At 42.5% G+C, this 22,192-nt stretch overlaps 1 protein-coding gene across 1 annotated transcript in view; it reads left to right on the top strand.

Annotated features, from left to right (window-relative positions):
• ARID5B (AT rich interactive domain 5B (MRF1-like)) overlaps positions 1–22,192 on the top strand; it is a 103,506-nt gene that overhangs the window by 69,813 nt on the left and 11,501 nt on the right. Inside the window, exons 4-6 of the mRNA XM_010179940.1 lie at positions 4,055–4,259; positions 6,658–6,710; positions 14,311–14,408. Of these exons, the coding sequence (XP_010178242.1) occupies positions 4,055–4,259; positions 6,658–6,710; positions 14,311–14,408 (356 nt within the window). The remainder of the gene's footprint in view (positions 1–4,054; positions 4,260–6,657; positions 6,711–14,310; positions 14,409–22,192) is intronic.

Here is a 22,192-nt window from a genome sequence, read left to right as displayed (position 1 = left end):
AGAAAGCTTTGTACCTTCCTACAACTTTCTTAGTTCTCGTTAGGCATGTTTGCCTTCAGTGGTCGCAGGTTGTTTTCCAGGCTTTTACCTGAGCTGCCGATGACTAGAAAGCTTTGTACCTTCTTATAACTTTCTTAGTTCTCATTAGGCATGTTTGCCTTCCGTGGTCGCAGGTTGTTTTCCAGGCTTTTTACCTGACACGTTAAGTTGGGTAGGAGCAACTCTGCACAAATTCCAGTGTAGATGGCTTGTGAAAAATGGAGCAATAGTGGGACAATGTAATCTTGGACACGCAGGTACTGCCAGAGGAAGTGGGACTTCTGTGTGCCACTTCTTGCTTTTGATCTCCCTGCTCGTCACTGCATCCATTTCAGTACCTCCCGGGGAAGGTCCCGGGGGAGATCCCTCCCAGGCTGGAAATGCAAAAATCACAAGAATATGAGGGCATCTACTGAGGCAGGATCATCTCTCCTGGAGAGGCGTGTATCAAGGTCTTCTCTCTAAACACTCCCATGGCTCTCGTACTTCATGTGTCATCAGTGCTGGACCAGCTTTTGGGACTTGCAGACTCCAGTGCAACCCTCATCGTACCTGCTCTGTGCTCCCAAAGAGCGTTCCCATTCAAAGTGTGCAGAAGTGCATTGTAAAGCTTTTTCAAACTGGCTGATCTGACCGTTTCGAAGAGCTGAAAGGATTAACTTGTTAAACATGGAAATTGTCCCCAAATGAATCTACTCATTACATCTCCTAGTGCAAATGCTAAAGTAAATCTCTCACTTCATTTGTACAGCAAGATCTGGGAAATTAGTTTAAAAGTTGCCAGGATATGCTTTTCCTGTGGCCACAGGTGGCCTGGCATGCTCTCAGACCTGCAGATGTACTCTGAGCGCCTCGGCCATTATTTGACTGAAACTTTGAAGCGCAGGTCTGTAGTGGTCTGCGTTGTGTGTGACCTCTGGCAGGAGAAGACAAACACAGGAGTGCACCCACGAGTGTCCACCGGCCACTTGGTCATGGATCACACGCCGCTGGTGGAGCCCAGAGCAGGAGGTGGTCAGATGTCCCCAGAACCCATCTCAGGAACCCACAGCGTATCTGCACTGCGACGCTGGGTTAGCTGTTGGGCCATAGCCCTCAGTTTCATTTTGGAGGTGTTAACCATGCTGAGGCTGCAATGAAGAGCTGTAACTCCTCCTGTGGAAATTGAACTCTCCCTTTGAAACAGAGTTGTTCATCGTTTCTGAACAGACCAGAAAGGAGAGCAGAGCCAAGGAAAACTCCGCATTCAGGACCTTCCTCCAAGTCTTTGCCCTCTAGGAAGATTCAAAATCGTGTTTTGAGAGAGAAGAGTAGATTGTGGTGCCTGGTACAAATCTGGCATCGCTCTCATAGACTTTGGTACATTTATGCTGGATTTACACTGGTGTTACCCAGAATGGCATTTGGCCCTTTTGGTACTCATTACCATCATGGCATTCATCTGCATCTCCTGTCAGATGGTGGGGAGGTTCCAAAAGTGAGACTTGTGCCTCGAACGCTGAGCGGATGAAGCATTGCAGCCTTCCTCAGAGCTTCATTGAACCTGACACTGCTTGGAGTCCGTCCGTTGCGTTTTGGCATCTTTGAGTTCCACAGGAGCTTCGACTTCACTTTGCTCTACTCTGGAAAGAAGGAGGTTGTGTGTAACACGGGGCTTTCTCAATCCTGGTGGCTTTTAAATTGTTATTTTCTTTGTTTCCTTTTGTCTTCTTGGAAGTGACATCCCTTGCCTTTAGCGTGCTTGCATAGCAGTGAGTTTTGGTTTCATTTAGCATTCATGCCCAGGCTGTCTTTGCAAACATGGTTCTGGATTGTCCAGTTTGAAAAAGAAAATTCGTTAGAAAGATTGATTGATTGATTGATTGACTTTACCTAGCAAATGGGTGACAAAACTGAATAACTGTTCCCAGGTCCAGTGAATTTGTTCCAAGTTTCAGCTTGCAACAAATTCGCAGCTTAAATTAAAAATCGTACATTTATTGAAATCATGGGTTCATATTGGGAGTGCTAACCCAGTCTTTGGTATAGCATTGAAAACTATGACAGTGTAATCTAAACTTTATTAGGGGAAGCTGTTAAACAATTTTGCGAGGAGCCAAAGTGAAAAGGTCAAGGGATTACAGCCCTGAACCGAAAATTAGATAAGGAAATCCAAAGTTCATTTAGTAGGAAAAAGATCCCATTAACTCCATTGAGTTTTGGATGAAACCCAGGATCTTTACAGAAGTTTATTCAGCGAACGTATCTATTACTAGAAGGCAAAGCATGGTGTCTTGTGCCGTAGGAAGACAATATCTCTTTGAACCACGTAACCAGAGAATATCGAGCAGTACAGCAGACATATTTCAGCAGTAACTGATCACGAAAAATCCCACAGGAAGTCCATTTCCCAGTCCCTGCTGCATTGCCTGGGAGGAACGAGCCTAACCCTGCAGTGTCCAACAAGGAGATTTCTCAGCAGCATCAATTACCTTGGAAATTTGTGGCCACTTCTCCTCTCTGGTTGGCAGCTCACGTTGCTTTGTCCTGCATCAGTGGAAAACTATGGAGACAGCTAATCTTAAGTCAGTGCGTTCTGCAAAGTTGATACTCTGGAGGAGTATAAAAGAAGAGGTTTTGCTTCTCGTGAGCCTGAACACAGGGTAGTTTTACTGAGACAGAATAAGCATATCATAGTCTTTCCAATGATACGTTTAATGTTTGTTTACAAGCACTTACGTAATGCTCTTCATAGCACTTCCAAAATGTTGACAAGTACCCAGGAAGCATCTGGTTTAGAAGTGGGAAGAGCGAAGGAGTGTCGGTGGCTTACTTGACCAAGAGCCCCTGCCTTCCTGTTCAGGGAGATACCCTGCTCTCCTCTGCTGTCCTCCTAAAATACCAAATTCTGGCTCCTACAGTCTTCCTGCTCCCTGTGGGAATACAGAGAACGAGTCTTGGATGGGGTATGGAGCTGCCAGAAGCCTCCTCACAGCACTCAAAGGCATTGGGACAGTGCAAATCTAAAATGCATGTAACCATCTCCACTACCTTGTGTTAGAGGACTTTCAGTGTTTCACTGGAAATGTATCGATCCCATCTTGGTCATGGAGAGCTTTTAAGCACCAGTTTGCAAGGTTCTGCTCTTTTGGTTTTTTGTGTATGTAAATTGTGGGAATGCTTGAGTTGTAGTTCGCCTGATTCAGTTGGAGGGTTATCTTCAGGAAGACAGCAGCATTAAGCTGGTCTCACTGGATGTTTTTTCCCATGTTTGAATACTGATGAGAGGTAAAGTGGTTCCAATTTGCTGACTTCCTGACTGGGACAAGTCTTCTGGGGAGGCCAGTGGGAGACCTGGAGCTCTGGAACTTGTGTGCATCGGTGCTGCCAGTGTCTACCAGGAGAGGCTCTGGCTACCAAGCCTCTTCCTTCTGCTAAATAGTTAGGGCTGTGCATAAGTTTAAGCGGATGCTCAAACCCACTTGACTTAAGTCCATGCTGCAGCAGAATCTCCAGTCGTGTGTGCCGAGAGCTCTGCATGGGTAAGGCTTGCCAAGGTTTGCATCTATTTTAGTGGGCCAAAGGAGCAAAAAATGTGTCACTTCAGAGCTGGCGATGGAGCGTTCCTGGAAGGGGCTGCGCACCCTCGGCTCCAAGGGCTGTCTACGGCGGTTGACAGTGCTCAGTGTCAATCCTGGAACGAGGGAGGTTATTATTAGACTTGCTAATGGCAAGTGTATGTGAAAGATGGGAGCTGTCTGTGACATAGCAATGTATAGTCATAAAAATGCAGATCTGGAGAGCATTACCAATGGGTTATAATGATTTAAAGATGTGGCTATTTAAAAATGTTGTGACTAAGATTCAGAACAAGACATTTAGCTCTATAAATAGCTTCCTTTGTTTCCCCTCAAACACAGTTGCATGGTTTGGCCTTCATTTTTTCAATAATCCATTCTGCTAGGAGAGGATATCTATTCTTTAAGTGAAAATTAAAGGTTACCCAGGTCTGATACGACATCTTTTCTTTTCCCAGGTAAAATGTGAGGCTAAGTCAGCTTTGCCCAAACCCAAGACTAACAACAGCAACTGTAAAAAAGGCTCAAGTGAGGATAAATCAAAGATTGCCGTAGGTGAAGAATGCAGAGCTGATGAGCAGGCTTTCCTTGTGGCTCTTTATAAATATATGAAAGAAAGGAAAACACCAATTGAACGAATACCCTATTTAGGTTTTAAGCAGAGTAAGTATCCTTTTTCTCACTTTCTTGTTGACATTTTAGAATGGTTTGGCTTCTCTGGAGAAAGCATTTGCACACGAAGTCTATTTTAAAGCCTCATGGATGGGGGGACCGTGTTTGTATCTACACATTTTCCAGTCCAGGCATTTCACTGTCTTATGCCTAGATTTGCATCTCTTCCTTCTGGGGTGGTTGCTGCTGGATATTTATAGGTTTAAATCCACCGATTATGACTAGAAATAGGCATGTTGAAAACTCTCTAGTTTTCTGTTTTGTAAATCTGCAGCGTCTGTAATGCCTTTCTTCTGAGTTAATAATATGACGTGTCTTTATTGTGCCCAGATGTTCTTTATGAAAGGACAAATATTAAAGGAAGACATTTAAAGGTGGTCAACAAAGGCACAAAAGGGATCATATTTTTAAACCCCAAAATGTGTTTATAGTTAATAAATTACTGACTTTGGAGAATATAAAACCAGACTGTATCTGTTTAATACAGCATGCAGTGTTTAGAATTGCTTTGGCATGTACAGTTTGTAGTGCCACAATCTGTAAAGCAATTGTAGGTGGAGAAGATACAGTTGTAAGTGAATTTCACATAAATATTGCAGCACAATGTAGATCTTTCAGAGTTTCCAACAAGAGCTGTAAATGGGGATATTTTTCCTCCTTATCTATAGATTGAATGATACTTTATTTCCTTAAAGGGAGAACTCTGTGGATTGAAATATTATTTACTCTAATTTATCTCCCAGATTAAAACCATGTGTTATTTTGATGAAGAATGTCAGACCTGTATGTTTTACATAACAATTTACATACCTAATAGCAATTGGCACTGATTGCAACAGGCCTCCAGCAGCCATTATAAACTTATATAACTCCGAATGATTACAGTGTTTGTCTGAAAACTGGCTGCTTGAAATGGAAGTAAAATTAATGTACTATGAACAGCTTCATTGCATTATGCATTGATTCAGATTAAATCAAGGCCTAAGCAAAGCTCTTGATAGCTTTGAAACAGTACAAGGTTCAATGAGGCTTTCAGAACATTTTGTGTTGAAGAGAGGATTTTTCCCCCTCCCCATTTTATTCCCTACTCCGTCAAGCGTGGGGACAGGGTGGGCTTAAAAGACAAGCTAAAGTATTATTTCTAAAATTCCCCACCGGGGGGTAGGACCCTCTGCTAACATTTAACCAAAATACACTGAAAGTGGCCTGACATTCATTATGAATTAGGGGCTGGATCCAGTAAACACTTAAATGCCAAGAGTAAGTATGCTGAGAAGAGCTGAAATGTTTGCAGGACGGGCGTCTCTATTTGTCCAGCAAGCCTTGTGCAAACAGTGCCAATATAAATAGGTTAGTGGGGAGATGCAGTATGTACACTACAACTGAGCATCCCCCCTGTGGAGGAAGAGATCCTGTCCTCCGTGATCTGCAGCATTATTGCTGAGTCTGGCCTGAAGTATTTGTAGTGCGTCCATGGGGAATCACTGTTTGTTGGTGGAACAGTGCATGCATCTTTCATAGAGCTGTGATGTCTTCTAGAAAATAAAATAACATAAAGTAAAATAAAATAACACAAAATAAAATAACACAAAATAAAATAAAAATAAATAAAATAACATAAAATAACATTAAATTAAATTAAATTAAAGATACCAGCAGGAAGCATGGGACAATGGGCCAAGGATGAAAAGCACGTGAAAGAGGAGTTCTGCTGGAAGTAACAAGCGTCTCCAAACATGTCTTTTGAATTGTGCTGCCTCTGTTCCTCCCACCCCACAGCCATGGGCAAGGCACAGCCACTCACACTATAATTATTTTGGTAATTTTTCCATTGTGCCCCCCCGGGTTCATTTGCACAGGACCCGGTAGAACGCAGCTTATTGTTTATTGATTATGGAGGCCATTATCTGAGCTGCAGTAAATATTGGATTTCGCTGTTTAATCAATAGGCTTTCTCTGTGAGGCAGTGTGTGGCTCACGCTTACTTGCTAATGAAATCAGTATTAAACAAATAATTAAAAGCAACATTCTTCCCAATGAGTAATTTTTATTATCAAAGTTATGGAAACATGCTGCAGTCTTTATACTGTTCCTCTTATCAGCGAAGTCAAATGAGTCTGTTACCTTTGTCTCAGTGTATTTTTCCAGTTCTGTTAAGGAATCTAAGTATATTCTCTCATATGTAATTAAGAATATATATAGTATGGGCTAATATTTACTCTTCAGATTATGTGAATACCTCTTTGGAAAATGTTTCACAGGAGCTTTTTCAAGCACTGTGAGCTTTTTTTTCTCTATTTTTCTTTTTTTAAAACTGTTTAATTTACATTTCTTTGAAATATGTTGGTTAATGCAATGCTTATCTAAATACTTATTGTCCCTCTAACAGTTAACCTTTGGACTATGTTTCAAGCTGCTCAAAAACTGGGAGGATATGAAACAGTAAGTGTTTAAGTAACTTCAATGAAATAATTGTGCAATCTAACTTTTCCCTGTTAGAAAAAAAAATGTAAAAGCAAACAATCATTTGCTGCATTTTCGGCTAGCTGTACACATTGTGGGTTTATTGGACCCTTTTTGGAAACAGCCCCAATTAGTTCCAGGTTTGGCAGAATTGTAAACTTGTCGTAAAAACTACAAGTGGAAAACATATGTAACTCTTCCCTGTCAAGGAAATTAGTTGGGTCTGTAATTTTTTCCCATGTTGAGAAAGGGCTATTATTGTACAACAAGCCAAGACTGCATAAAAGAAATTTCACTTGGCAACATCCCTGACATCTGTTCATGTCTAATAGGGGAACTGTATTAAAGGCTTTCAAAAGTAATCAGCATTGTCCATTAAGGAATAGTGTGCTGCAGAATCTTCTCTTATTCCAAGTGTAAAAGATCGTTATTAGACAAGGGTCAGCACCACATAAACAGGAAGTTATCAAAGTAATTCAGAAAAGTCTCTGACACTTTTTATCAGCTAACCATATCTGACAAGAGCGGTTTATTTTTAGCTCACAGGAAAATTTGATGGCCATGGATTTTACAGCATGTATTTTGAACCAATAAAATATTAGAGCAACAAACTTAGATTCAAATCTTGAAATGAGAAGAAAGAGCTGCATTAATATGGCAGATCGAGATGACATCTGTAATAAAAACCAATTGACATAGGAAGATGTCGTCACTGGAAATATTTTCTTTGCACACAATGATCAGATTAAGTTGTTCAGTTCCTGCCGCAGCTGGATGAAAGAAATTATTTTTTCTTTGTTTACGAAGTAATCTGGGACATATCTGTGCTGTAGAGAAATAGCAAGAAGAAATGAACTATCAGGAAACTGAAAGTCATTTGAACCAAAATATAAAACTCCTCAACGTTTTCCTTCCATACAATGAAGCATATTGTTCTGTAAATCAGCAGCCTGGGTTGATTAGCATGGGTGTGGCTGGGGTTTTGTGTAACATGAAATCTAATATTCTCTACAAAAATATATGCTTGATTTGGCTTTTATTGTTCCTGTATCTTTCATTAATCAGCACATACCATGCTTATGTAGAAGGGTGTGTGTAGGTGTGCTCATGGGTATATATGAATGAATAGCTACCATAGATAGATCGTTACAGCAATTATGAGCCAGCAGTAATTGCTGTGAGTTGTAAAGTGCAGTGAAAATGAGGGCTAAAATCTTGAACTTGATCCAGAGCGCAGGGGAAGGTGGGGAGTGAGGCAGGAAGGAGAGTGGCATGTTCAGAGTGCTCAGGGAGGTGGGCGATTTTCACAGCAGCGTTTCAGATCTGCTGGAAGGGACTGAGGGTGGAAGTAGGGTTGCCAAAGTGGTGGCTTGCTGGAGAGAGCTGAGCTTTAGTGCCAGAATGACAGAGGAAGGGATGAATTTAGAGATGCTGGAGAAGATGAACCTCTGTGTCTGGGGCAGAGCAGGAATAGGATGGTGAGTTTGTGAACGTGAGGCCAGGCCTACCAATGGTAGCAGAAACATGAGAGAGTCAGAGGGGAAGGATCACGTAGGTGAGAAGGTCATCCAGGGCAGCATCAGCCCACCTTTGCCTCAGAGCTCCTGTCCTTTTCTCCACGACAGATGTTCTCTGTTGTATAGGACCATTTGCCACCTTCGATTAAAATGTACCGGTGGTGCTTATTCTTCATAGAGAAGAAAAGAAGTGATTTCTTGCTGGCCAGTAAATGGCAAAGCAAGCATAGCTCACAGCCTCCGGCATACCTGGGAGACCAGCTTTGCTTTGAGAGTAACTCTGGCTGAAGCGATGAGCCTGATCTTGTTTTTATGATGTGAGTGGCATCTATACTCTGCTGAAGAGCAGAAGTTGGGAGGACCATTGTGGTGCAGTTTAAGTTGTACATGGAGCATGAGGTTTTCTGACCTCATTCTCTTCTGTTAGCAGTCTCATCCTCAATATGGATCTGCCTTTGCTTTACATTCCCTGAATGTTAAACCCATAGCTGTTGCAATACTTTGACCTGCACACACCCTCTTTTTTATTATTTTATGGCTGGTTGATAGTCATTGAATTTGCCAAGCTGCATTTTTTGATGTGTATTTTATGATGGCGAGCATTGCTGAGAGGATTTTGTGTTTGATTCATGTTTCATTTTTCAGCAGGGCAGTGAATGGACTGGGGTGACATGGACCTCAGTATCCGTTCCAGAAACTTAGGCAGGTCTGCTTAGATGTAGAAATTCTGAGTGAGTGCTGTAATGCAGTAACGACCAGAATCCACCACTCACACACAGTGCCAGTATCGAATGATGATAAGAAGTTATATGCCGAGCAAAAGCTTTCTCAAACCTACGCTGATTAATACACGTTTATCTGTGTGGACTCTTCCATCTGACTTGAACCAGTCATTTGTCCATTATAAGGGCTTCATAATCTTTGACTTGTTTTAAAATTTCACAAGTTTCTGGTTTGCGCATTGAGATGTAAAATTCTCTTGAGAGTATTGTAAAGAAAATAATTTTTTAAAGTAGATATTTGGCTTCAGCGTATGACAGCCATTTTATGAACGGGAAACAAAGAAAAGATTTTTAAGATCACATATGGGAACTCAGAGTGGTCAGGTGACTAGTTTTTTTACTCATAAGTGTAGAAACTTTCCCAGGTAAAGCAGTTGCAAACTTTACATCCTTGTGTTTGGCAGAACAACAATAGTTGGGCCATTTTCAGTTTCATCCCCTGCCCTGTCCACCTTTTCCATGGACAGATGCTTTGATGGGGCTTTAAAAACATATTTGAGAAACAACCAGAGATAATGCATGGTGTTTTCCAGCTTCTGCCCAGATTCACAGAACAGTGTAAGACCTCCAAGACCAGTCCTGTTGGTTAAGGGTCTAAAAGTGAATGAAAACAGCCAGGGAGTGGGTTTGAGGTGCAGAGAGCAACTTCCTTACCCATCTGTCTGACTTGTCTTTATTGTCATTTATCAGGGGCTGGGATGGATCCAGTGAGGCTTGACAGAAAGTATTACCTGTACATACTGCATATACATACAGCGTATCTAGCAGTGTCAAGTCATGGCTGTGTGTCATATGTCATATTTAAGGGCTCTCCAGAGTACTCATGAAGGTCATTTCTCATCTGTCCATTATCTGTTAAAATACTAATTTTTACTTAGTTGTCATCTATAACTGTGTAATACCACACTCCCAAGTGCTTCTTGTTGGACATAATACAGGCTTAATAAAAATAGCAACCTCTTCAAATTGGTTTAAGTCCTTAACAGATGAAGCTGTCTGTTTGGAATTGGTGGGATCATGTTTCTCTTAAACAAAGATACATGAAATGAGCATCTTTGTTACTAATAATAGGAGAGTGCATTGGAAAGCATTCTCTATAGCAGACCTTCACAATATCCTCAAATCCCTGGATGAAATACAAAACAATGTCATGTTCTTGGGGGCTCAGCTGCAGTGGCATTTAATAGCCATTGCCTGGAATTTTCTCAGTCACCCTAAGTCAAGGGAGTAAAAGGTGCGACTGTTCATAGGTGGGAAACTTCCAGGACTTATCTAAAGAGTTGTCCTTGGCAAGTCTTGAAGTGTCATTTTTGCTTTTGAGCCAACGCAAAAGGAGTGCCTTGGCATGTTTGCAGAAGGCTGTGGTGCTGCATGGACCCTGCCTGGAGATGTCTTAGAAAGATAAAGGGTAAAGAGAAAATTAGGTGGAGCTTAACCTTTGGTGTGTAGTAGCTTGAATTTTGCCAAAGATCGGTGGGATGCCATTTAGCTGCTGCCTTCTTTAGTTTTTAAAATTAATGGTTGACATGTATAGCAGTCCTGCGCCTGGGCAGGCCCAAAGAAACAAATATATCAGTGGAGTGCAAAGTTACCTGGGTTAGTTCCATACAGAGCTAGTACCCAGATCTCTGTTTTGAAGAGCGTTGTGAACTTCACATGCCATGACCAGAAAATCCCCCATCAGATTTGCAGGAGGGAATAAACAGGAAGCCTTTTCATGAGGAAGGGAGCTGGGAGCTGGGATTGCAGTGCAGAAGACCTTAAGATTTCTCGGAGCAGAAGACATCATTAAAAGCATGTGTATAAACAGTCCTCTTAAATAGATAAGATCATTGCTTTTATTTGGATGTTTCTCAGTACCAGTCACTGCCTAATACTGTGCTTATAGGAATGAGATCACATCTGCTCTCAGGTCCCTGGGCAGACCAGTCTCTTGCTTAACTCCAAATTCTGCTGATTGGGAAAGATGTCACGGAGGTTTTCAAAGCTCCAGGCTTCCAGTGGGCCCAGCTCTAGGATTGTGAAGCTGTAGGTTGGAGCAAATTGTGGGAGGAGTTTGCAAACCAGAAGACTACTTTAAAACTAAAGCCAGCATTGGAATGGGGAGCTGCCAGAGATGAGACTGGCCTGTGCAATTGCCTTGATTAATGGGTGAGCCTGGAGCTTCCTGCGCTTTTAGAAGTGTGGCAGGTACTGGGAGGGATGTATATACTGGTAGAAGTGGGGAAAAACAAATTGGAGAACTAAGCAGCAAAGGTGCTTTGTCTTCTGTATGTTTTCTACTGAAACAGGTCAACTTACATCAGGAAACTGAAGCTGAGTTAATCAAAAGTATGAAATGAAAGTGCTCAGGACGTTTTTTAAAGCTTTTTCAGGGTCTTAGTTGTCTTAAGGCCACTTAAAAAAGCTTAATACTTTTCTCCTGAATGTTTCTGGGAAATTCCCTGCCCAAGCAGCTGAAATATTTTACCATTTTCATATCTTTTGTTATCTGCCTTTCTGTTCCTCATGTGCCCTGGTCATCTACATGTTACTAACCAGGAGCACACATGACCCCTTTCAGAGTTTAACACCGCTGTGTAAAAGCAGCCAAGGCAAGCATTTTTGTTAGGAACAGCAACCGTAAGCAAAGCATGGCCAAGCCCTGTGCTTTCCTGGCTCCTCAGGAGGTTCATAGTCACTGAGGTGGCTGGGAGGGACTTCTATGAGAGAAGAAAGCAGTCCTCAATTTGGATGTGGCCAGCATGAGCATCCAGCTTGAGCCGTGCTACCCTGAATGAGAACTGTGACGTTTCCACAGTGCAGCATTTTGTTCAGATTGTTTAAGGATGTGATTTATCAGTTACTTTAGTCCTTTCAAGTTTATTAAGCATAAAACTAAACTTTCCAGAACACGGGAAAGCTCAACCCTAGGCTTTGATAGAATAACAGTCGTTTAAGGGAATGTCACATTTAAGCTTAGCTCTGTACGTGGGAGGGCACAACTCTGCTGATCGCCAGGAAGTTCTGGTCTGTTGCAGAGACAGAACTGGATAAAGCCGGGCAAACGTTTGTGTAAATACTATTATCCTAAACAGCCTAGAGGAGAGAGACACCACAAATTATTTCAGAGGGATTCCCTTTTCCCCTCAGAGGCAGTTGTGTTTATGATGTTCCAGTTTGCATATCAACTCCTGAGTCAGCTCGTAGTTAGAGACTTGGACTCTAAGGTTACCACTTTCCTTTTGAAAATGGAGACCATGCTGCTTAGTCACGTGGGAATGTTAAAAAGGGGACTTTCAGTAGTCCTCTCGCTGACTAATCCTTTGCTTTCATTTATAGCTTCTGCAAAGCATCGCTGTACTTAGCCAAAGCGTCAGGTCTTGGCCCACAGCCTCACAAGCCAGCCAGACTGTTCTTGCCAGAGGGCCAGAGCACAGACCCCAGGTTGACTTTGTGCATCTTTGATCCCTCTGTGAGGCTGCCAGAGACTTGATAAAGCTACCTGCAGCAGTCCTCAGGCGATCTGGGATTTTTAGGGGCTATCAGAAGGCAAGGGCTGCCTGGCCATGCCTCTGTCCTTTGCCTGTCCTGAGGACTGGTAGAATAGGTGTGAGAGGCAGGTCCAGAGATAGCTTCCCATCCAGGCATTCCTCCACAGCAGGGTGCTTGGTCCATCTCTTTTTTGGCCTTTCAGGTGGCAGAAGGTGCATCCGTTCATATTCTGAAGAAGTAATGTTCTTTGTGGTTCATTAGGACTCTGGTTCTTCAAGTCCTTTAGTAATAATAATAATAATAGTGTGGGTAGCCTGGGGAAGAGACAGTATAAGAACTTAAACAAAACAGTCTTAAAATGAACCTTACCTCAGATGAATGTTCGATTTTTTAATTAAATAATTCATTTGTGCAGAATTTATCCTTGAATTGCAGTCTCTCTCTTTGGACTGGTTACAGAAGACAGAGAATAAAATTAGTGAATCCAGACAATCCATTTTGCTTTAAATGAGTTTTAAGATACTTCCCCCTGCCCCTTTTGCCCAGGTATCTATAGATGCAACCTATGTACAGTGAGTTGGACGGCCTGATGTTTTCTGAGGAGAACTGTACAAACAATAAACTTGAAGAAATTGTAACATTATCAAATAATAGCTCTCCAGCCATGCTGTTGACTTCAGAAAATAATTTCTGCAAACGAAGGATTTTCCGTTTATATGGAGCGAAAAAGAAACACCTCTTACTCTGTAGTATTTAATGACAGTAGCTATCTCCTCTGTTTAGATTAAAATTATAGGCCTCAGATTGCAAGTTGTAATATTTGTTTTCTTCTGATTGCTGCCTTTAGCTCCTCAGTAAATGCCATTGACTGCTCTGTGGGTAACTCTGAAGAAGCCTCCAGGGCTGAATATATTAAAATCCACAGCATTCCACATAAAATGACAAAATTCTCCCCAAATTGCCCCCACAATTTTCCACTGGCCTTCTTTATGAGCTGCAGGCAAAGGAGGGTGATCTGTTGTGCTTGTCCTATTCCTGTTTTTCTTCCTGTTTTAAATATAGCAGAATATATAAAATAATGAAGTGGTATTCAGAAACAATTCTTTTGCCAGGTCTTCCATCTGTTATTCTGTATAATCCTAATTTATGTACAAAAACCCAGAACCATGGTATGCAACTCAATATGTTACAAGATGTTTATTTTCATCAGCGTGGTCCAATGAAGTATATAGCTCAAATATTAACACTGGAGTATGTTAAGATTTCATTACTATTTGATCTATATATTTTACTGACATAAATGGATAAAAATAAACAGCTTGTAACATAAAGAGTTAGGGACTATGCTTTTGTGGATTTACGGAATTCTGTGGTGGATTTGGGTTTTGCAGCAGATTTATTTTCTCTAATTCAGTTAAAATAACTATGTAATCATTATTTGTGCTGAGTATGGTTCGAGCTTCATTTTCATAATTCACCGTGGGATTTGTCTGCATAACTTCTGATGGTTAATGACCCTGTATTGATTGAGATTCTCTTTTGTGAGGCCGTATTGCTTGTGACTCGATAATGAGTCAGTCAGATCCCTCCATTTTAGAGAGAAAGAAAATAGACATAGTGCTAACTTAAGAGAAAAAGAAAAAGGCACCAAAAGCTCTGTGCGCTCTATATATTCTGTAGGGGCTTTTATAGTGCTTGTAGTACATGCTGTTCTGAAAGTGTCACACATGCATTTGTTGTTGTGAACTCAAACGCTGTAGAATCTGTAAAGATGCAAGATTAAATTTTCCATTGCCATTTTTACAGATAACAGCCCGTCGACAATGGAAACATATTTATGATGAATTAGGTGGTAACCCTGGAAGCACAAGTGCTGCTACATGTACTCGCAGACATTATGAAAGGTAAGATAACAAATCTGAAATGCTTGTTTAATAATGAAAAAAATTAATTTGGAGAGCCTTCAAAGCATTTTGTAAAGAATTAGAGAAAGAGAGAGAGAGAAAGAGGCTTCTTATAGTAAATATTCCCCCAACAGTTAGTCAGATAATCCATTGTAATTTAAACCAGAGTGTGTGTCTCCAGTGACTAAATAAATAAAACAAGCATCTGATTTTTCTTTGGTACATATCTTAATTTTTACAACAGCTTTCCAGTTAAAGAAGCTGAAAATTGAGCAACACATACTCATGGAAAAATAAGAAATGACAGCTAATTGATGCAAGCACTTGTCTTCTGTCATTTTTTACGAATACCAATTAAGCAAATTGTGGTTGTGATCAAAATAATGGGGTGGCCCACAATGCAGGGTGCTGTTAATGTTGTAGGTCATGCAGAGCGCTGCATTCCTCCTCTTCATTGCTTTCCTTCCCTCCTCCCTGCCTGCAAGCTGCTGCCAAACCCTCTTTCTCTGCAGCCATTGTTGCTGGTCAGAACTGTTGATTTCTTATTCTTCCCATGTAGATAATAACTTCCAGGGCTTGTGAAGCCAGCACACATTGAATAAAATACTGGAGCTGGAATGTTGTTTTGGTTTGGTATAGTTTTTAGAAGCAACTCTCTTTTTTTTTTCTTTTTTCTCTTTTTTTTCTTTTTTTTGACAAGCAAATGTTAATGAAAACTCTGCAATTTCAGTGTCAGATAAGGAAAGCCCAGTCTCTTGTGTCTGGGCATAAACAAGTTACTTTGGGGTCAGGAAGAAGCTGCTTGCCTGTACACAAGGCAGGACAGCAGAGCTGTGCTGAGTGGGCACTTTTTCACCTTCTTTTAGTGCCTTATGTGTTGGCCACTTGGAGGGAGGTGCTGCCCTCCTCACTGAGGGGCAAATTGATCACCCTCATTTACAGGTGACATCTCCAGCATAAGGACTTGGGTGCACAAAGAAATTGTGTGTACTGCCTCTGTAAAAATCAGAAGCTTTCTGGAGATCGAGCCAAGCAGCAGAGCAAATTGAGGGAGTTGCTGTGCACATCAGATGGGACTCATCAGATTGTGGGTACTCAGCTCTTCCCCTCCATCATTACAGCCCTGAGAGGCTCAGGGCTTGCTCTTGCACCCAAGCCAGCTGATGGGTTTCAAACTGGCAGTCTGAGTCTTCCCTCACCAGATGTGCTTTGTAGGATGTTGTTTATTTGACAGAGGAGACCCAGGCACGCATGAAAGTTAGGTCTCTGGGGGTTTAGGTCGCAGAGGGAGCAAGCGTTGCCCAGCTCTGTGTTGAAATCCTAGAGTCACCGAGAGAGCGTGTCTCCTGTAGTTGTGGAAAAATAAATGAGCCATTCACAAATACTCCATGAACCCGTCTCTCTCTTCTGCTTTCATGCTAGTTTTGGGGTTTTTTTTCACATGCCAAATCCTTGAATTGCACTCCTTTTCGATGCATAGAGACTCGTCTGTGTGACTTACTCAGCATTTATTCAGGGGTATGCTATGAAGTGCCACAAAGCCCATTGTGCTCACTGGAAAACCTGAGCAGACTCATGATGCCTTCAAGATTCAAAAGCCTTTCCAGGCTACCCAGAGCAGTTCTGCTTGCCTTGAGCCACTCTGAGGAAGGAGGAGTCTTTCAGTTTATTGTTAAGATGGGTCTTAGCACAGCAAAGAGCTCAAATCTGAGTTCCTGGATGCCAGAGCCCATTGTGTAGTTCTGGGTTAGGTCTGATGGGAGGCAGAACCGTCTCTGGTAGGATGTCTGAAGATAGCGTTTGGAGAAGTCATCTTGTAGGATTTTTAGGTTAGCCCTGAGCTTACCTAAAATATACTTTGCCAGATCTTGTCTGAAAAACCAAAACATGTATACAAAAACCCTCAGTGCCTGGTCCCATCTCTGGATTTCTACTATTAGACACTTTTTTTCCACCACGGGAAAGCTGTATTAAGCCTCAGACTTGGAAAAAAGTAAATGAAATTGTCATGGTTTGTTTCAGCTGGTAATTCTAACTACAGCACCTGTAAATGTAATGCTCGTTTATAGCCAAAGTGCTCAGATGACATTTAATCTAAAACTAGAGCTGCAGTGCAGGAATACACATTCACGATTCAGGACACACATTCATTTTCTAACTTGAAGGTGAGCTGTAAAGCTAAACTGGAAATTGAATTAAGCTGGGAAGTAAATGCTGAATAAACCTCATGATTTTTCCTTCCTGAATCCTACTGGCCTTGCCTACTGGAGGCAGATCAAGCAGTTCCTGGACTTCATGATCCTGCTGCTGCTTGACTTAGCCTTGCCATTCATCTCTACAACTAGATATCAAGAGCATCCATGTTGTGTGAACTAACTTTCTTCAAAAATGACAGAGAAGCTACTATAGCTGTTTGCACCAGCTTTAACATATCAGGGCTGGTTAGGTGGCAGCGACCTTCCAGTGACATCCTTAGACTGCTGAGGAGTGAAATGGCACAAATGTCCCATTCAGGTACTGCATCCCACCTTCCTGCCCTCTCCAAGTTTCCCTCTGCAAGATGGAGTTTCATACCCAAAAAGAAAAAACCAAAACAAAACCAAAAAAAAGCCCAAGAAGAGCAGAGGGCAGAATTGCCTGTCTGTCTAGCCAAATCCTAAGAAATGCTTTTTTTCTCAAAAGGTGCTTATAACCTCTAAAAAGCCAGCATATTGCTCCATGGTACCAAGGATGGCAAAAGCTGAAACAAAGCCAGATTTAAAGGCTGTGGGGATGCTTTGGTCCCCTCCACACCCCACTGTTGGGAGCAGGGGTTGTGGTGGTTGCTGCTGCTATGCTATGGGTATGCAGAGTGCTTCGGTTGGTGCCGTGTTTGCTTTGTTTCCCTGGTAAAAGGGAAAGAAATATTTTGTGTGCATTATCATCTGATTCATTTTTCATGTAGTACAGTTTGTGTTTCCAGTAACTGGTTTCATTTTAAAACAAGGCAAGGCTGCCAGTGTTTCAGTAAGTGTTATTTGTATATTAGTTAGACAACTTTTGTTTTATTAATGAGTATAATAATGAAAGTGCAGGTTGCCGACTAGAAGCAATGGGTGTTTTTATTTAAAGCATAGCAGGCATCATATAATGCCAATGAATGCATTATTGTCACTGTAGGCATGGCCGGTCTGAACCTGCCTCTGATTGGGTTATTCCAAATAGGCCCAAGCACTTCATAAAAATGTCTTTGTCAGCCTAGTTTTCCTTCCAAACCTATTCATCTCTGTCAGTTTTTAATATTAGTACCAGGCTCTTGGCTATAGTCCTTTAGTACTGTACTTAATTGCTCATGTTGCAGACGATTACCAATATAAATAGCATTAATGTTTTTCCATCGTGGGACTGCTGCTCGGTGCATGCCTCGGACCCTACAGACATTATTAGTTGTTGTTGTTTTGGTTGTTACTTTCTTCATTTAATGCACTTTAACAACTTTGGTTGTTACTTTCTCCTTTAATGCACTTACCTTGCATGGTCACAGAAAGCTAGAGGTGTGTGTGGTTGGTGGCAGCTGATTCAGCCTGAACTTTTCCTGTGAAACTCTTACAGCCCTTGTCAGTACCCTAAATCTCTCTCTCTTATTGAGAAACCCTCAGAAACGGCTGCTTTTCTGCGAAGCACTCTTCTCCATGCCGTGTTACCCAAATAATGCAGATGTGGTTTTCATATGCAGGGTTTGAGGTTTCTTTCGCTTTTACACAAAACACATGATCGACAGCTTTAGTTTTCCGGTGTGAACGATTGGCTGTGTTTCTGCAGTGCTGATGACGTTGTTGTCAGGGATTTTTCACAAATATTACACCACCGCCACCCCCAAAAAAAACAAGCCAAAAAAACCCCAACCTGCTATTTTGCAAGGTATATAAAGTTCCCAATAAAATGCATTGAACAAAATGAAAATACAAGCAATTGCCTGTTGGGGCCTATTTCTGCCTCCAAGTCTGGCTGTGATTCATCCTGGTTTCCTCCAAAGCAAGCCTTGTGCACAAGCTGTGCACAAACACACACGGGCTGGGGAATCGTGGTGTGCAGCAGCACACAGCAACACTCCTTGGGTGCTTTGGTGGACAGTGTCAGTGTTCAAAGGTGTCATTGCAGGCAGCTGGACGGTCCCATAGCGCAGTTGCCCTTCCTGGCCCCTTTGGATGCTGCAGGGAGCCTGGTTGCTTTGTGGTCTTCCAGCAGGGATGGACCCAGAGCATTCCCTAGGCCATGTCCTGCTCTTCAGCAGTGTGTCTCATGTCCTCAGGAGTCACTAGTGCCTTGAAAACCAGACTGTCCCGGTCAGATCCAGCTAAGGAGAGGTTTATTAGGCTTCATGCTGTCATGAAGTTCAGGCAGCTGAGTGGGAAAGTTCTCTGCAGAGCCACAACCACCCGGGACTTGATGAGGAGCAGATAGGTGAGATGGGTTCCCAGAGCGGGTTGTGGTTCTTTCCAATCTGGCAGGGTGGCTGTGGCCATGCTTTGGACACAGACCCACAGAGGGTTTTATTCTGGCTGCGTGTGTGGCCACTGGGAACCTGCAGAGCACCCTACACATCTGTCTCTTCCCAGGGGACTAAACCCCAGGAGAGACAGTGTCTTGTACAGTTCAGAGCCCGTTCTGCCATGTTTCTGTCTAAATTGCTCACATAAATATTTTATATTATCAGAAACACAAGGCAGGTCAAAATAAGTCCCTTACGTGGTTTCCCTTTAACAGCCGTAACATCTCCCTACCCTAAGGATATTGTGCAGTAATTCAATATGGAAGAGAGCCCCGCGTTCCATGCAAATACCGTTTGGTTTTGTTAAAGCGTTTGGATAACTTTGGTAACGTGTAAGCATTTCGGGGGAGTTTTGTAGGAAATAGCAGCCAGTCTTTTAGAGGGACCAAAAAATTGGAGGCTAGTATAGCATCTACATGAAAATGCTTATGGTTGTCTTTTAATACACATTGTAATTAATAGAAGGTTTTGATTTACGCTGTTAAGTGTGAAAACATCCTCAGGCAAAAATTAATCGAAAGTTATGTCATGCAGTAAACTACAACTAGCTCTTTGTTTGACCCAAAAAAACCTTGCCAAGCAGCAGTTTTTTCTTGTCATACTAACTTCGTTGTTTTATTTTTGTCTTCACCCCACTTTCCTGCCCCTCTCCCACTTCAGCGAGTCCCAGACTCCTAGAACACTCCGCAAGTTGCAAATTGTCTCAATAGTTTTCCATCAAGCACGAATTTAAGCCTGAAGATAGATGAGGTGTCTCGGTTCTCTCTTTCTCTTCCTGGGTTTTTACTTTGTGGGTTTTTTTTTTCTTTTTGATAAATAACAAGAGGTTTCTACTTATGATTTTCTGCCCTCAGGGCTTTATCATTAAGATTAAATAACTGTACTCTCAAGCATACCACTGAACAAACATCTTTTCAATTATGTGAGTAACAGATGCTTTAACAAAGGAACTATTGAAAATTCAGAAAGCTTCCCCCTCCCCAAAATTTAAAAAGTATCAGATGACAGAGGAATGTAATTGTTTACCATTAAAACAGATCCTTAGCTGTCCATTCAAAACATCTGAGAACACACTTTTTTCCCAAAATTTCTGGGTTTTCAGCCTTGGAGATTTACTGGCCAGCACTGGAGTAGGCAGGAGTCCTTGGGTGCAAGAACGCTGGACAGTCAGGCACTGCCTTCCAGAGCCTGGAAAGAGATGATCTCTCTCCTTGCAGGGAATTATTTGCCCAGCCATATCCTTCTTTCCACCCAGGAGTTTGTCCCAGCAGAATTGGGCATTGTTGTTTGCTACACATGTGCGTCGATGCTCACCAAGTACTGGGGCTGTGCAGTGCCCAATGCTCTTGGGGTCCTGGCACTCCTGGCTACTGGGCTGACAGCTCGTGGTCAGTGATCATCAGGTAAAGCGTGTCTCACATTGTAACGTCATTTCTTGACATCCAGGAGTAGGGACAGGCTCTACACAAGGGCACAAGCCCCATTTCCTTGCTGGGAGCTGAGTTGCCTCAAGAGGATGATGCGTGATGGGAGATGTGCCATTCTCCTTCGCAGGAGCAGCACCAGGGGATGGAGAGTAAGATCTTTCCCCTCAGATTCTAGAGGTCTACTGGGAATCTCCATCTTGTTCCTCACTGCAGGACTTTGCTAACATGGCAGGGGTTGCCCCTAGCAACCATGAGCAATGGAAATGTGGCTCCGAGCTCCCAGGGAGAGTCAGCAGGATTTTGGAGTCCCTTCAGGAGACCTGCACCCCACAAGCAATACCAAATGTCATCTGCAAGCTTTTCCTGAGCACAGGGACCAAGCATTGCAGGGACCGTACGGACCAACTGAACAAAATGCATGTCTGCCTTTAGATGCAGAAATGATGTGGCTAAAACAGAGGCTTGTAGCAATTTTGGTAAAGTGACCTGGGGAAGCTGCTCTGTCCCCGTCACCCTTCTTTTGAGTCTTACCCATGCAGTGAATCTGCACCGAAGGCAAAAGACTGGGGCTGTTCATCTCCCCCTGCTGAGCCATAGGATCAAGAGTGCCTGAGCTTCTCTCGCCTGGCTGTGCAGCTAAGTCAACAGCTGTGTTTGTAATGTCACTAATTTCCAGTTTACGTAAAACAAAGTGTCTTTGAATTCTCTTACAGCAGCGCAGTTCCCACCTTTCAGCAGTGAGCCATTCTCATTACCCACCAGCACTCCCAGTGGGCTCTGAGGCAAGTTGTTGATGAAAGGATGAAAGAGCCATTTCTTTAAGGAAGGAAAGTTCTTTGGAAAGAAAATTGAACTCAAACATATTTTGTCTTTGCTGATAAAATACATGCCACTTTTGTACTTCAGACAAATGCAAATAAACCTATTGCTATTGTGTTCTGCACAAAAGCACGCAAGGCTTGCTTTCGTAACCCCTGGATTGTACAACGCGGTCCAGGGAAATCAGGCTTGAGGAACACGCTGCTTGATTTCCTTAATGTATTTTATATCCCCATTTCAGAAAACAGGCTGAGACCTTGGAGTTTGTCTTATTCCTCTTCCCTCTTCTCTGCGGGGAATTTGTCACTGGTGCCCAGGAGAGCTGCCTCCTGCTCCTGGCCGTCCCCACCAGCTGATTGTAGTTGAAGGTGGTTTGTTTCCCATTCTTACAGTGACAGCATTGCTCCAAGATTTATCCCTTTTGAAGAACATCAGGGTGAAAAAGACAAGACTTTTCTTGGGTTCAAAGCTCAGACATTCCTGCTGGTCCCTTAGAACAACTGAGTGTTTTGCCGCTGAGTCTCCAGGGAACAACAATTGGCTTTCTCTCACTGAGGTTATCGCTTGTCTTGGCCCTGTGTTTAGACCCTCTGGCTTCGGGGTGTGCAGGCAGCTCTGCCTGGCAGCTGTGAGGACCTGTTGAACCAGATGGTTGCCCCATTGAACCAGGCAGACCTGGCGTCTCGTACCCCAGCTCCAGCAGTGCCTTCAGAGGAAGGAGCAAGAGCCACTGTGACATAAGTGAAGGGAAGTGTTTTCCAAATTCCTACCAGTAGAGAGATTTATTGCCTGTCCCTTTTCAGTGTTTTTGAAGCTCTGAGAGCTTACTGTTCTCATGATTTACATTAGCATCTAATCCTTGCGTAATCTCTCTAATCCCTTGGCCCCAAGATATCCATTGGCAGTGAGTTCCATGGGTTAACCGGTTGCTATATTCATTTGGTGGGGCAGATTTAAATCTTTTTCCATTCCCACTGCAGTCTACCTCCTTAAATTTCTGGCCAAGC

Source organism: Mesitornis unicolor, unplaced genomic scaffold, assembly GCF_000695765.1.
Source record: "Mesitornis unicolor isolate BGI_N332 unplaced genomic scaffold, ASM69576v1 scaffold4422, whole genome shotgun sequence".
Taxonomy (NCBI): Eukaryota; Metazoa; Chordata; class Aves; order Mesitornithiformes; family Mesitornithidae; genus Mesitornis; species Mesitornis unicolor.
Note: the sequence above shows the minus strand (reverse complement) of the source record. Positions and strands in the feature narration are given on the sequence as shown.